The 13575-nt window shown below is 40.2% G+C and overlaps 1 protein-coding gene and 1 long non-coding RNA gene across 2 annotated transcripts in view; one reads left to right on the top strand and one right to left on the bottom strand.

Annotated features, from left to right (window-relative positions):
• FUCA2 (alpha-L-fucosidase 2) overlaps window positions 1-11891 on the bottom strand; it is an 18481-nt gene extending 6590 nt beyond the window's left edge. Inside the window, exons 1-3 of the mRNA XM_020972501.2 lie at window positions 11447-11891; window positions 7510-7697; window positions 906-1245 (exon numbers count right to left, since the gene is read on the bottom strand). Of these exons, the coding sequence (XP_020828160.1) occupies window positions 906-1245; window positions 7510-7697; window positions 11447-11667 (749 nt within the window). The 5' untranslated portion in view covers window positions 11668-11891. The remainder of the gene's footprint in view (window positions 1-905; window positions 1246-7509; window positions 7698-11446) is intronic.
• LOC144457543 (uncharacterized) lies at window positions 7693-9102 on the top strand. The gene is made up of 2 exons (XR_013486927.1): window positions 7693-7973; window positions 8774-9102. It is a non-coding gene; the product is annotated as an uncharacterized LOC144457543 (long non-coding RNA).
• Window positions 11892-13575: the final 1684 nt, after the last annotated feature.

Below are 13575 nucleotides of genomic sequence, written 5' to 3'. Positions count from 1 at the left end.
CTAAAGGGTAAAATGGTTCTTCTGTTCTACCAGTTTGAAAAAGAAAAGGAGAAGGGAAGATAAAAGGCAGTGTAAAAAGGGAGAAGAAGGAAGTGGAACTTGCTATTTCTCATAAGTGGAATACATGAGAAGACTAAATAAACTTAGAAGAAGGGATGGAGGGAGTGTGCTTCAGGTGCCCTCACTCCTCTCCAAACAGGAAAAAAGATTGAACATACACACACACACACACACACACACACACACACACACACACAGAGTTTGGTAGAGAAACACCAAAATGAACAGGGAAACAGGGATGGGTCTGGGGAGCAAGGATGGTGATAAAAGTGGACAACAGAGGGAGGAAAGCACTGTAAGCAAAAGAAACTTTCTGATCCTGAAGGAGGAAAAGAAAAGCAAAGAACTAGGGTATGGGGGGGGGGGGTTGATAGTCCACAGACTGCCTCTTAGACAATTAGAAAATGGCTAAACAAGTTGTGTTGTAAGAACACAGTGGAATATTATTGTGCTGTAAGACATGACAAGGGGGACAATTTCAAGGAATCCTGGGTAGTATGAACTGATGCAGACTGAAATGAGTAATACCGTAAGAACCATTTATACAAAGATAATAGCATTGTAAAGGAAAACAACTCTGAGAGACTTAGAAAGTCTGATCAATATAGTGAGTGACCAACTATGTCTCCAGTGGACCTATAATGAAGCATGTTAATAACCTCCTGATGGAGAGGTGATGGACAAAAGGTTCAGAAAAAGACAAAGATTTTTGGACACAAGAATGTGGAAACATTGTATACACTGACTCATCACCAATAAGACAGGAATTGAGGAACTTAAAATTTTTATTACCAATTTAATGATAAGAGTTCATAGTATCTATAGAAACCTATAAACTTATATACCTGTCATTATATAGCCAGGCTAAGAAGCCAGTGCTGTTCCAGTAGGTATCTGGTGCATCTCCATCACCATCGGACCAGAGAATCTCGGGTTTGTATGTGTTCACTAATTCATAGAGATCAGGCCAGCACTTAGAGGGCGGATAATGTCTTGTCTGGAAAAAATTAGCTTGATCCTCAAGGAAAAGGGGGTTGAACCATTCAAAAAGGGAGTAGTACAGGCCAAAGTGCATCTTGGTCCTATTTCTAATGGCTACTTCCATTTCTTTTATAATGTCCTTTCTTGGCCCCCTATCAACAGAATTCCAGTTCCATGAATTATTAGATTTCCAGAGATTGAAACCTGAAAAACAGAACAGGAAACAGAAAATCTTTATAAATACTTCTGGCTTGTGCAGTGTATATGTTGCTTTGTTTTTTATATGGATCAGTATGATTTCATCTGTAAAAGGATTACAGAAATTCCTTCTACCAAGGCAGATTAGCCATTTATAAAGTTGCCTAGGGCTCTGAGCTATCAAGGGACATGCCCAAGGTTACTCAGCCTGCAAACAGAAGTACTTAAACTCAAGTCTTCCTGATGCTCACTATCCATTATGCCATCCTGCCTTGACAGCAGATAAATAAATGTGTATCTTGTTCATAGTAACTCTTATTTGTACAGAATCCAAGTTTTTTTTTAAATTTAGATTTTATTCTTTTCCCCTACTCAGCTTTTATACAAAAGAACAAATGACAAGCTTCTATCAGAGACATTCAAAAAAGCATTAGCCTCCTAATTTTTCTAATCCTTATCCTCACTTCCTGGCTTCCTGCAAGTGCCAGGTAAAGTCCTGGTACTCTTTAATCTTAATGCCTTCCCTCTACTGATTATCTCCAATGTATCCTGTCTATATCTTGTAGAGATCTTATTTGTACACAGCTGTTTACAAGTTGTCCTTGAGAGCAGCATCTGCATTTTGTATCCCCAGCACCTAACAGTGCCTGGCACAAAGACGGTATTTAATATAGGCTTTTTGACTTATCATCATCACCATAGCTAGCACTTACATAACTCATTAAGGTTGCAGAACACTTGCAAATATCTCATTTGATCCTCATAAAAACCCTCAGAGGTAAGCACTATTATTATTCCCATTTTACAGAGAAACTGAGGCAAAAAGAGGTCGAGTGAGTTGCCCAGGATCACATAGCTAGTAAGTGTCTGAGTCCGGATTTGAACTCAAATATTCCTGACTTCAGGCCCAGCACTCTATCTAGTGTGCCACATAGCTGCCCTACTGCCTGATAAAGAACTATTTTTAATATCCTCAGTCTTGGAATCATTTCAGGAAGGGGAAGATGATGCTATTTAAGTTATTGCCAGGAAAGGAGAACACAGACTTAGCAGCTGATTTAGAGATCAATGAGTTACAGATTCAGAAGCAACCGAAAGATTTTGATCAACTTGCTGAAGCCTTCCTCCCACCTCACTCAGCTTCCCCCTCTACCCCTCCATAGTCCTGCCTGAATTTTCTGAAATTTAGTAAGCCAAATTTAGGTAATTTAAATAGCCAAACTGAGGTAAACCTCCGTTAAACCAAAACTCAGTTAAACAGGGGACCATTTCCCAATCATTCTGCATTATCACATGCTTTACTTTGAAATGCAGACATTATATTTAATTTTGTAATACCCTATAGTTATGAGCAATGCTGTAGAAGTTACTGATTTTAATTTTCTATAAAACTGAGTGAATGAAAAAACAATTTTGTGTGCCACTTTTCTAGCCCTTTTGAATAATTCAAACCTGAAAAGAGACTCCTAAATTCTGGTCTTTTTATATAAAGAGACATAAAACAAACTCCTCCAAAACTTCAGTATAATATTATAGTAGATTTGGAAATTTCCCTGGGTTCCCTAAAGAGAGAATCAGATTTGTTGATATTCACTGAGATCCAAAGGATAGACACTTTTTTGGTGCCAGAGAAACATCAAGCACATTGGAAAAAAGTATTTTCTTCAACTTTTATGAGTAAAAATAGACTCTAAGATTACCTCACTTTTGATTTGTAACAAGGAAAATTTTAAATGTCTTCTTGTTCTGAAGATCACAGAATTATAGCAGGTTTCAATGCAGTACCGATATTTATAAAATCCCACCTAAAATCTCTCAACTTAGCAGTCCAAAATGTCTACCATATGGGGATCTTTAGCTTAGTAACATCAAGCACTGTGGTTTACCCTTCTAAGAGAGTTCAGCAGGTACATCCCCTGTATATGACAGCATGGGTCCCAAAGAATCTATATCTGTCACCTGTCAGCCCACCAGATACAAATGCTAAAAATGCAGCAGGGGCCATCACCAGTTGTCTTGACCTATGTTTTGCCACTGTACTCCAAGGACTCTGGAGGAGAGAGTAAGACTGATGACTTTTCACAGCCCTGCCTCACTTAAATCCAACTCACAAGTCAAAACATCAAAACCTTCTGAACTTATTGGTCCTCTTCAAGAATGAAGGATGAACAACAGCAAAACAAAAACCCAGCTCATTGTGAACATATAATACAGTTTGGGGAGGTAACCAGACACCAGGAAATTAAAATATTCACAAGTCAAAGACATCTCAAAGATAAATCTCTATGGGAAGAATATCCTTTAGAAGAAACTTGTGAAAATGAAATTCAGTGTGGCCCCTAACATAGAGCTGAGGCTACAAAGAGAAAAAAGAAATAATGCTTTCCCCTTACAGAACTCACATTCTTCTACTGAACTCCTACTGATGGCCTACAAAATGTCTTCATTATGAGTCTCATAATTGTATATACCTGTTACAAGATGAAATTATTTCTCCCTACTCTTTTTTGAGGGCATAACATTTCTGAATTCATCATATTTTCAGGTTCAGTGTGAACAGACTGCAGAAACACTGGCTCCCTAACTTACAAAGAAATGATAACTGTCTCTCACTTCTTTTCTCCATTGAAAAAATACAGTTTCAAAATGGATGACTTTCCTTTATTCTCTTCTTCATAAGGAAATTGTTCATAACTACATGGTGAAGATCAGTTTATATTCACACTTCATACCAAATACCCCCAGGTTTATACAGAAAAAGATTTTACATGACAAAAAGCAACACTGCTAAAATAAGAAAAGAAACAGATTGGGAAAAACATTTGTGGTAACTATATCAGATAAAGAAATGACATTGAGAATTACAAAGACATGATACACTTACAATTATATAGTTATAACTGTATAACTAACTATAATGACATGAACTGACCATTTTTGGAGGAAATACAAAATAACCATAGTTTTTCACATAATCAGAGAAATGAAAAATCTAGACAACCTTTGGATAGCACCCATAGAATTGGCAAAGGTAGCCAAAAAAATTATAAAATTTGTTGTTGGCCATATGTCAAGGAAACATGTCCAACTGTTGGTGGGGATATAGACTAAAGAAATTTTTGGCAAGCAATCTGGCCAGCACACAGTTAACCCATTGGTGGGACTACGAATGAAAAAACATTTATTATATACTTACTTTGTGCCAACCACTGTGCTAAATGATGGGGTAATAAATAGAAAAGGCTAGACAGTCTGTTTCCAAAGACCTCACTTTAACTGAGGGAGACAACATACAAAAGAAAGTTCAGCAACAGAGAGGATAGAAAAGGCTGGCTGTCCTAAAGGTGTAGCAAGTCAGATGGCAAAGCTCAGGGTTACTGAGGGTTGTATCAGCAAGCCAGGTGGCAGTGCTGGGAATCGATAGGGCAGGTGTAAGGCTTGGAGGATGGTAGAAGACAGTGGCTGAATGGACAGTAAGGCTTGGTGATCTCCTCCTCATCATTATTCTTCCTCAAAAAGGAGAAGAATTGGTGACTCCATCTCATCAAAGTAACTGGGAGAGGTGAACAGCTAAGCAACTGGGAAGGGTTCTAGAACTAGCTGGAGAAAGGAGCTGGAGGCTAGGAGACAACTCCTGGTGCCTTTGCTGGAAGAGGGAGAATGGTGGGGAAGGAAAAGAGGGAAGGGAAGGGAAGGGAAAAGAGGAAGCAAAAGGGCAACTCTAGTAGTGGTGGGTCTAAAAGGTTACAAAAACCTCTTTACAAAAATATAAATCTATATAATTGGAGAAATATTCATTGCTCATAGGTAGGCCAAGCTAATATAATAAAAATGGCAATACTACCTAAATCACTCTATTCGATATAATACCATTGAAACTATCAAAGGATTACTTTATAGAACTAGGGGGGAGAAAAGAATAATTCAAATGGAGAAACTAAAGGTTAAGAATCTCAAAGGAAATAATGAAAAAAGTGGGAAGTTAAGGGGCCTAGTAATACAAAATCTGAAACTATACTACAAAACAGTAATCATCAGAATGATTTGGTATAAGTTAAAAAATAGAGGTTGACCACTGAAACAGATTAGGGACACAGCATACAAAATCAGACAAACCTTGTAGCCTTGTGTTTGATAAACCCAAAGCTCCCATTTAGTGTGGTAAGGACAAATAAAAGAAGAAAAAAACCAATACAGTTAAAATTAGCAGGGAAGGTTAAGTGGGAAAAATCATTGTAGTAAGTTTGTCTGATAAATATCTCATTTCCAAGATATATAAGGAACTGGTTCAAATTTATAAGAATAACTGACGCATGATCAAAGGATATAGACACAGTTTTCAAAGGAAGAAATCTTTTAACAGCCATATGAAAATATCTTCTAAATCATTGATAATCAGAGAAACACAAATTAAAGCAGCTTTAAGGTTCTGCCTCACATCCATCAGATTGGCAAAGATGACAAAGGAAAATGACAAAGTTTGGGGAGCATTGCAGGAAATCAGACACATTCTAACTCTGCTACTGGTAGAGCTGTGAATCGATCCATCTGTTCTCACAAGTAATTTGAAGCTATTTTCCAAAAGTTATTGAACCATACCTACCCTTTGACCCAATAATAACACTCCTAGGCCTATACCCTAAAAAGATCCAAAAGGAAAAGGACCTGTATTAATAGCAGCTCATCTTGTAGAGGCAAAGAAGTGGAAACTAAGAGGTTATCCATTAGTTGGGGATTATGGTATAAGCGTGTAATGAAAAACTATTTTGCTAGAGATATGCAAAGACTTGTATGACCTGAAGCAGAGTGAAATCCATAGAACCAAGAGATGAATTTATGTAAGAACAACATTGTAAGGGCAGACAACTTGGAAAGACTTAAAAACTGTGATCAATGCAGTGACAAACTCAGGTCTTCCTGATGTCAGGCCCACTAAGCCATTTAGTTGCCCACTATTACACAATACTAAATAATTAAAGGCAGCTAGGTGGCTAAGTAGATAGAGTGGCAGGCCTGGAGTCAGGAAGACTCATCTTCCTTAGTTCCAATCTGGCCTCAGACACTTACTAGCTATGTGACCCTGGGCAAGTCACTTAACCCTGTTTACCTCAGTTTCTTCATCTGTAAAGTGAGCTAGAGAAGTGGCAAACTATTTCATTATTGTCAAGACAGACATCCTGTTTTCCAGAGCTAAGGCCCAGCAAGCAAGACATGCCCTGAGTTGGCATAACAACAATCCTTTGCACTCACCCTCTTAGCCACAGCAAAATCCCAAAATTGTTTCTGCTTTTTTTTTTTTTGGTGAGGCAATCTGGGTTAAGTGACTTGCCCAAGGTCACACAGCTAGTAAGTGTTAAGTGTCCGAGGCTGGATTTGAACTCAGGTCCTCCTGACTCCAAGGCCAGAGCTCTATTCACTGTGCCACCTAGCTGCCCCTCAGAATTGCTTCTGGTCACGAAGCCCTGGTAGGAATCAAACTTGTCTTATTGTTGCTGTTACCCCTCATTGTCAGGGTTATAGCTCACTTCATAGCCACTGGTATAAGGACTGAGATCTCCCCTCACTAAGAGGGAGGGCTCCAGCACCCGTGTCCTTGCTTGCAAGCCATTTCCTTCACTTTCAAATTAAACTATTTATTGCTAGCCTGCTTTGTTCAACTCTGGCCATCCACAGGTGAGAGGCCAGTTCCATCTAGCTGACATTAACTGGTGTCAGAAGTGGGATTGGACACGGAACTGGGCCACTGAACTCTCTGGCACCAGTGGGAACAGATCAGGTGCCACTGGAGGTTTATTTCTTCAGAGTCCGACCCCTACCCCCATCTGGTGAGTCCTCTACTCTTGTTCCTACTCCAATCTCATTATAATATGAAAATAGCAAATCAGGAATACAAGGAAATTTGGAAAAATCTGCATGATTTTTATAAATGCAACAGACCTTGATGGCCTTGATGAGTAAACAAATAGATTCAGAAAAATACACAGCAAAGGCACTCTTTTTATGTAGCTGAAACCTATTTGTTTTCTCTTTAGTCCAAATGTAAATTTTTAAAATTTTAGCTTTTACTTACAGATTTCTTCTTTTATTTATTTATTAGTTTTTACTATGAATATTTTGCTTATAGTAACAAAAAAAATTTAAGGTGGTGATTTATACTCTTCCCTAGGCATTATCAGCTTCCCCCCCCCCTTCTTTGTATGGCAACACTTAACATGGTTTCTGGCACATAACAGGCACTTAACAAATGCCTTATTTCAGTATTTCACTCACCTTCATGATGTTTGGTAGTTAAAACAACATACTTGGCACCTGAGGATGCCAAGATATCTGCCCAGGTGCTGGCATTAAAAAATGTTCCTTTAAATTCCACTGCAAATTCTTCATATGTGAATCCAGGGGGATAGTTAGCCTTCATAAAGTTTACAAATTCCGGTAATTTTAACTGTCTCCAATACCACCTAAAGTGAGAAAAAGAAAACCTCTAGTACTCATGGTTAATAATTGAATGATGGTATAAAAATTACTAATTTTCATCTCCTTTTTTCTCGCCCAGCCTAAAGTCCTGCTGGTTATCATGTGGAGGTAACCCTGAATTGTGGGAAGCTCTGCCAACACTAGCAAATCCTACCAAACTGGGAAGGCTTTGAGTAGAGGCTTGGACTTTGTGTCTGTCCAGAGATATCACCTGCTCCAATAACTTCAGAAAGGTTCTTCATCAGTACAGAGGCCACGAGGTGAGGAATATAAGATCCTTAAGAGCAGCGATGTTGGGTTTTGGTTTTTGTATCCCCAGTATCCAGAACATGGCCCATAAAATATACTTAATAAATGCTTGTTGAATTTTTAGAGCAACTTTAGAGCAAAAACCATCCATAGTCCTTGTGGCAATCTTTAGAGGCAGCCAGGTGGTGCAATAAATAGAGAGCTGGGCCTAGAATAAGGAACATCTGAGTTCAAATCCAGCTTCAGACACTTACTAGCTGTGTGAACCTGGGCAAGGTACTTAACCTTTTGCATCAGTTTCCTCATCTGTAAAATGGTAATAATAATAGCATCTACCTCCCAGAGATGGTGGGAGGTTCAAATGAGATAATATTTGTAAAACACTTAGCACAGTACCTGAACGAAGTAGGTCCTTAATAAATACCCCTTTCCCTCTTCTAGTTGTTGTGAGCCTCTCTGGTGAAGGGGATAACTTCGAAGACCAAATCAATCATTTATTAAGTACCTACTATGTGTCGTTTTGCTAAGTACAAGGGAACAAAGACAAAAATGAAACAATCCCTGCCCTTAGAGGGTTTATATGGAGCCTTTTACATAGTGAAGAAATATCATTTCAAAATTCTAATGATCCAGACTACTATGCAAATGAAATAGATTTCTCTTCGTTGTTTACCCTTTCCCCCCTTAAGGAAAAAAAACTTTTTATTCTGAATGGTCTGCCTACTCACATGCAGTATAACTCATAGAATCATAGATTTAGAGCTGTAAGGAACCTTAGAGTTCATCTAATCCAACTCCTTCATTTTTACAGATGAGGGCACTGAGGCCCAGAGAGAAGTGACTTGGGAAAGGTGGAAGAGTCCCCCCAGAGCAGAGATTCCAATTCAGGTGCTCCGACTCTAGCTTCAAGGCTCTTTTCACTGAACATGCTGCCCCGCCTTATACCTTCCCACAAAGTATAACATTTTGCTTATACCTCCTACCACCCTGTCCATTTTCATAAAGGAGCTTAAGAATGATATGTGTTTTGTGTCTTTAGACAAGTTTGCTTCAGGGTATTTTTTGGCAATGCCACTTATTACAGTTTTGACTAAGTGGAGTGATAACTGGTGGAAATAAAACCAAATGATTTTTAATAAACTGATCCTTATCTTGGTGTTTATTTCTTGCACCTCCACTCTGAGCAGTAGCAAAGAAATTCATATTGGAAGATGGAAGAAGCATCATGAGACTTCTGTAACCATAAAACTTGGTAAGAAAGGCCTCAGAAAAGGAAGACCCAACCATATATTGCAGCTACGTGGAGAAAGGGCATTTTATCTATCTGGCCCCAGAACCGCCCCCCACACCTTCATCCCCCATATACCCTACCTAGTCTTGAGTTTCCGCAAATATAAAAGGAGAGTTTGGGTCTAGATGGCCTTGAAAGTCCCTCCCAGCTTTGGTCCTATGACAAGATTAACTCTGCATTCTCTTCCAGCCCTAAATCCATAATAGTAAATTTTCTGTCAAGAAAAATACCAAAGATGAACTAACAAAATACCACCTTTTAGATCGAACTGATGGCTTAAAAAAAAAAAAGTATCAGATCAGCACTCCAGTTTGGACAGGCCCTGGCACTAGGTCACTCCATTCAGGAACTTGAAGCTAAACAAAAAACTCATGAAAAAGCCAGTCTGAGCTATGATGTTTTTATTATTCCCATCCAGCTTGGTTCCAGAATGTGACTAAATGCCACATTCATCACTAACCAGACAATTACAAAGTGATGGGGGAACAGATTCAAGGTACCTGCTATTTTGGATGAAAACAAACCATGGTCTTTGCAGCCCATGGTGACTTTTCAGACTGTAACACCTATCATAGGTGGCATGACCCACCCTCAAACATACTCTTGCATGTTGTAAGCATTAAAAAATAAAAAACATGGTTTTAATTTCTTCTTAAAAAATCATCATAATAATTTATTTAAATATTGCTTCAGGTTTACAAAGCACTGTTCACACCTCATGACAGTCTTGTGAGGTAGTCGTATAAAGTCTAAAAACGTTAACTAAAATGTACTGGATGCAGACATCTAGTTTGAGGGTAAAAGTTGAGATTTGAACCCAAATCTCCTGATGCAAGCTGTTACTTCCTGTTAGACCTCGAAAACCAGGAGGGCAGTCTAGTGGAGGAGGAGGAGGAGGCCTGGACTTGGAGTTTGATGATCTGGGACCAGATTCTGGTTCTCCTACGTACCAGCTGTGTAACCTTGGACAAATCACAGCACTTCTCTGGGAATCAGTGCCCTCATGGGTAAAGTGAAGAGGTCAGACTAGATTACCTCTTAAGACATTTCCAAGCCCATAACCGATCTCTGATATGGGAGACAAATACTTAAGTCCCAGGTTAGTCACTCTTCCATTTATCTGTCTCAAATTTCCTACTTGGATAAGAGGATACTAATCTCATCGGGCCATCCTCCATTCCATGGTCAAAGTGATCCTCCAAAAGTACAAATTAAACCACATAACACCCCTACTTAATAAATTCCAGTGGCTCACTATTACCCACTAGATCAAATACTAAAAAATCCTCTGGCATATAAACTTTATCGCCTTTCCGGTCTTCCTACATCTTTACTGGAAATCTAGTTACATTGGCTTACTTACTGGTCCTCACACAAGGCACTGCCAATATACTGAGCCTGGAAACACTGTCTCTAGTCTCTGGGCTTCCTTCAAAACTCAGATCAAAGGCCACTTTTCTTTACTAGGACTTTCAAAGCCCCCTCCCCTGCCACACCCACACCCACACCCACACCCACCAGAAATACTCAGTCTTTTCATCCCTAGTCTCCTGGCTTCCTTCATGAATCAAATCAAATCCAACTTTTCTGCATAAGATCTTTCAAACCCAACCCCCCACCACCACCACAGTACCTTATCTCAGAGATTATCTCCCCCATTAGAATGTAAACTCTTAGTGAAAGCATGGACTGGTGTTTTGTGTCTCTTTAAAAAAAATTTAGTGTCCCCACTGTTCAGCAATGCCTAGCACATAGTAGGCACTTAATACTAACTCTGCTCCCTACAAATGGGTTTGTGTGAGGACCAATGAGGATGATATTCGAAAAATTCTTTTGAAGTCTTAGGGAGAAAGAAGTATAAAAATTAGTAAACAGTATTCAATAAAAATCATAGCATCATTAACTATCTGTATACCGGGGTGCAAGGAGGACTACAGCAAGAAGAGGCGGGACAGAAAGGAGTAAAAGGAATGAGCAGCAGAGGGATGGCATCCAAGAGGTAGCGAAAGTGTACAGATGACAAGGGGGGGGAAGAGAGAGAGGGGGAAAGAGGGAGGGAAGGAGGGGGGGAGGGAGAGAGGGGGGAGGGGGGGGAGAGAGAGAGAGAGAGAGAGAGAGAGAGAGAGAGAGAAGAGAGAGAGAGCGAGCAGAACTCAAAAGAGGACCAAGAAAAAGAAACAGAAGCGTGCTCACCAGAACCACTCGCTCCCGAAGCCGGGCACGCTATATACGCCCCAGTGAATAAAGATCCCGAACTTAGCCTCATCGAACCAAGCGGGGAGCTCGCGGGCGTCCAGCGACTCCCAGGTGGGTTCGTAGCGCTTGGGTTCTGCGGAGCGTCCTGGCAGGAGCAGCGGGAGCAGCAGGAGCAGCAGCAGAGCCGGGCGTGCCGCCAGGCTCTGGTCCCGACCCATGTTCCCTCCACCCGAGAGGAGCGGCAGCAAATAACAACAGTGCTTTTGCAAGCCAGGGAGGACTAAGTTGCGCTGCTCGGGCCGCCGCTCCGTTCCCTCTTCCGCCTTTAAATCAGTCGTCTGTCACCTGACTCAAGAGGCAGGCCTCTTTTCTGAGCGCAAAGGGGAAGGGTCGCCCTTGAGCAGTCTTCCCTGTAGGCGCAGCTAGGAGCTTGTTTTATAATTTGGGCATAAGGATCTTGTGTTTTTATCTCTTATATCTCCAGCTAGCTTGTTTGCCAGTTATCTCCGCCCTTCCCCTTAGAATGTGACCTTCTTGAGGAAGGTCACAATTGTTTTTGACCTTTCTTTGTATCCCCAAGACTTACCGCAGAGCCTCTTATATAGTACGTGCTTTTAATAAATGTTTATAGACTTGGCTTGACTTGAATATCACAAACTCAAAGGACGGTAAGTTTAGAGAAGAAAGACACTTTCGATGCAGCCCGGGTGGGGTACTAGGTAAGTTAAGTGCTGGAGTTGGAGCCTGAAAGACCTAAGGTCAAATATTGCATTTAGACACTGGTTGTATGACCATGGACAAGTCACTTAACCTCTCAGTCTCAGTTTCTTTACCTATAAAATGGAAGATAAGAGTAGCACATACCAGCCATGGCAGTTGTGAGGATCAAATGAGATAGAATATGGGAAGCACTAAATGAAGGCTCGATAGCATTACCTTCCAGGTCAGGTCACCTAGTCCAAATCTATTTGGAAACTAAGACCCAGGGAGATGAAGTAACTTGCCCTAGGTCACCCAGATAGGATTTGAAAAACAGGTTCTCGAGCTCAAAATTCAGCACTTTCTACCCTGTACCACGGAGTGGGGCTGATGATGAGAGCAGAAGGACTTCCAGGGCAGAAATATTGCTGCATCAGCAGGTTGGAGAGGGATACATCACTACAAAAGTGTTACAGGAGAAAAGCATCTACTGGGGCAAGAAACCCTGGGCACCAAAGCTTGCTTAGGCCTTTAGAATCTTCACAAAAGTGCTACTTCCCACCACGCCCCCCACCCTCCACCACCTTTTTTTTTTCTTTCCCCAAATCTGCTCAGGACAGTATGTCATTTGTTTAAATGTCCAGGAGGTGGTGATGTGGCCCAGCATTGCTGGCAGGAATTCTATTGCAAGGTGGCAGTCAGGACTTCTTCAAGACAATCAGCTGGATGGCATTGAACAGCGAAGAATCTGTAGGTTGACATAGTCCCCTCCATTAGGGACAGGAATATACCAGAATCAGCCAGACAGTTGTCTAAGGTTGTCTTAAAAAGAGACATCACATTTCTATTGTCCTTAAATAAAAATTGAAGTTGGAATAGTGAAAAAAAGCAAGGGATTCTCCACAGGTGGATTAGAGGTAGAAAATGAGACATACATTTTCTTTTTTAAGACTTTCTTCATTTTTTTTTGACAAATGACAGGCAAGATCAACTTTCCACATCGAAAGAGCAGAAAAGGGGATCACATATGGGCTGTCAATCTCTCTTATATAGAGCTTGGTTTTTAATGAATATCTTAAATTTTATCAGTAGTATCACCCTCTCCTGTTTTCTGTATCCCTTGTGAACTTCCTGTTACTTTCTTCTAGGAACTTTTTAAATGTTTCACTGGTGCTCTTTTCTTTATTCATTTTTTTTTTGCATCACTATCACTCCTCACACATATTCTCTCCTATGTCTCCATCAAACAAAAAAAAAAAGCCCTCTGTTCTACCATAAATACAGTCAAGAAAAAACAAATCCAATCCAAGAATGGAAACATGACAGTTTTAGGCTTGTCAAATATATTTGTTACAAGAAGAGGCTTCTATTGGGAAAGGAGTTCAGTGGAGTAAAAATGTAAAAAAAAAACAGGGTTTTTTGGTTGG

The sequence above is a fragment of the Phascolarctos cinereus genome, unplaced genomic scaffold (genome assembly GCF_003287225.1).
Source record: "Phascolarctos cinereus isolate Bilbo 61053 unplaced genomic scaffold, phaCin_HiC Scaffold_5;HRSCAF=322, whole genome shotgun sequence".
NCBI lineage: Eukaryota > Metazoa > Chordata > Mammalia > Diprotodontia > Phascolarctidae > Phascolarctos > Phascolarctos cinereus.
The sequence above is the reverse complement of the archived record's forward strand: the minus strand, read 5'-3'. Positions and strand labels throughout refer to the sequence as shown.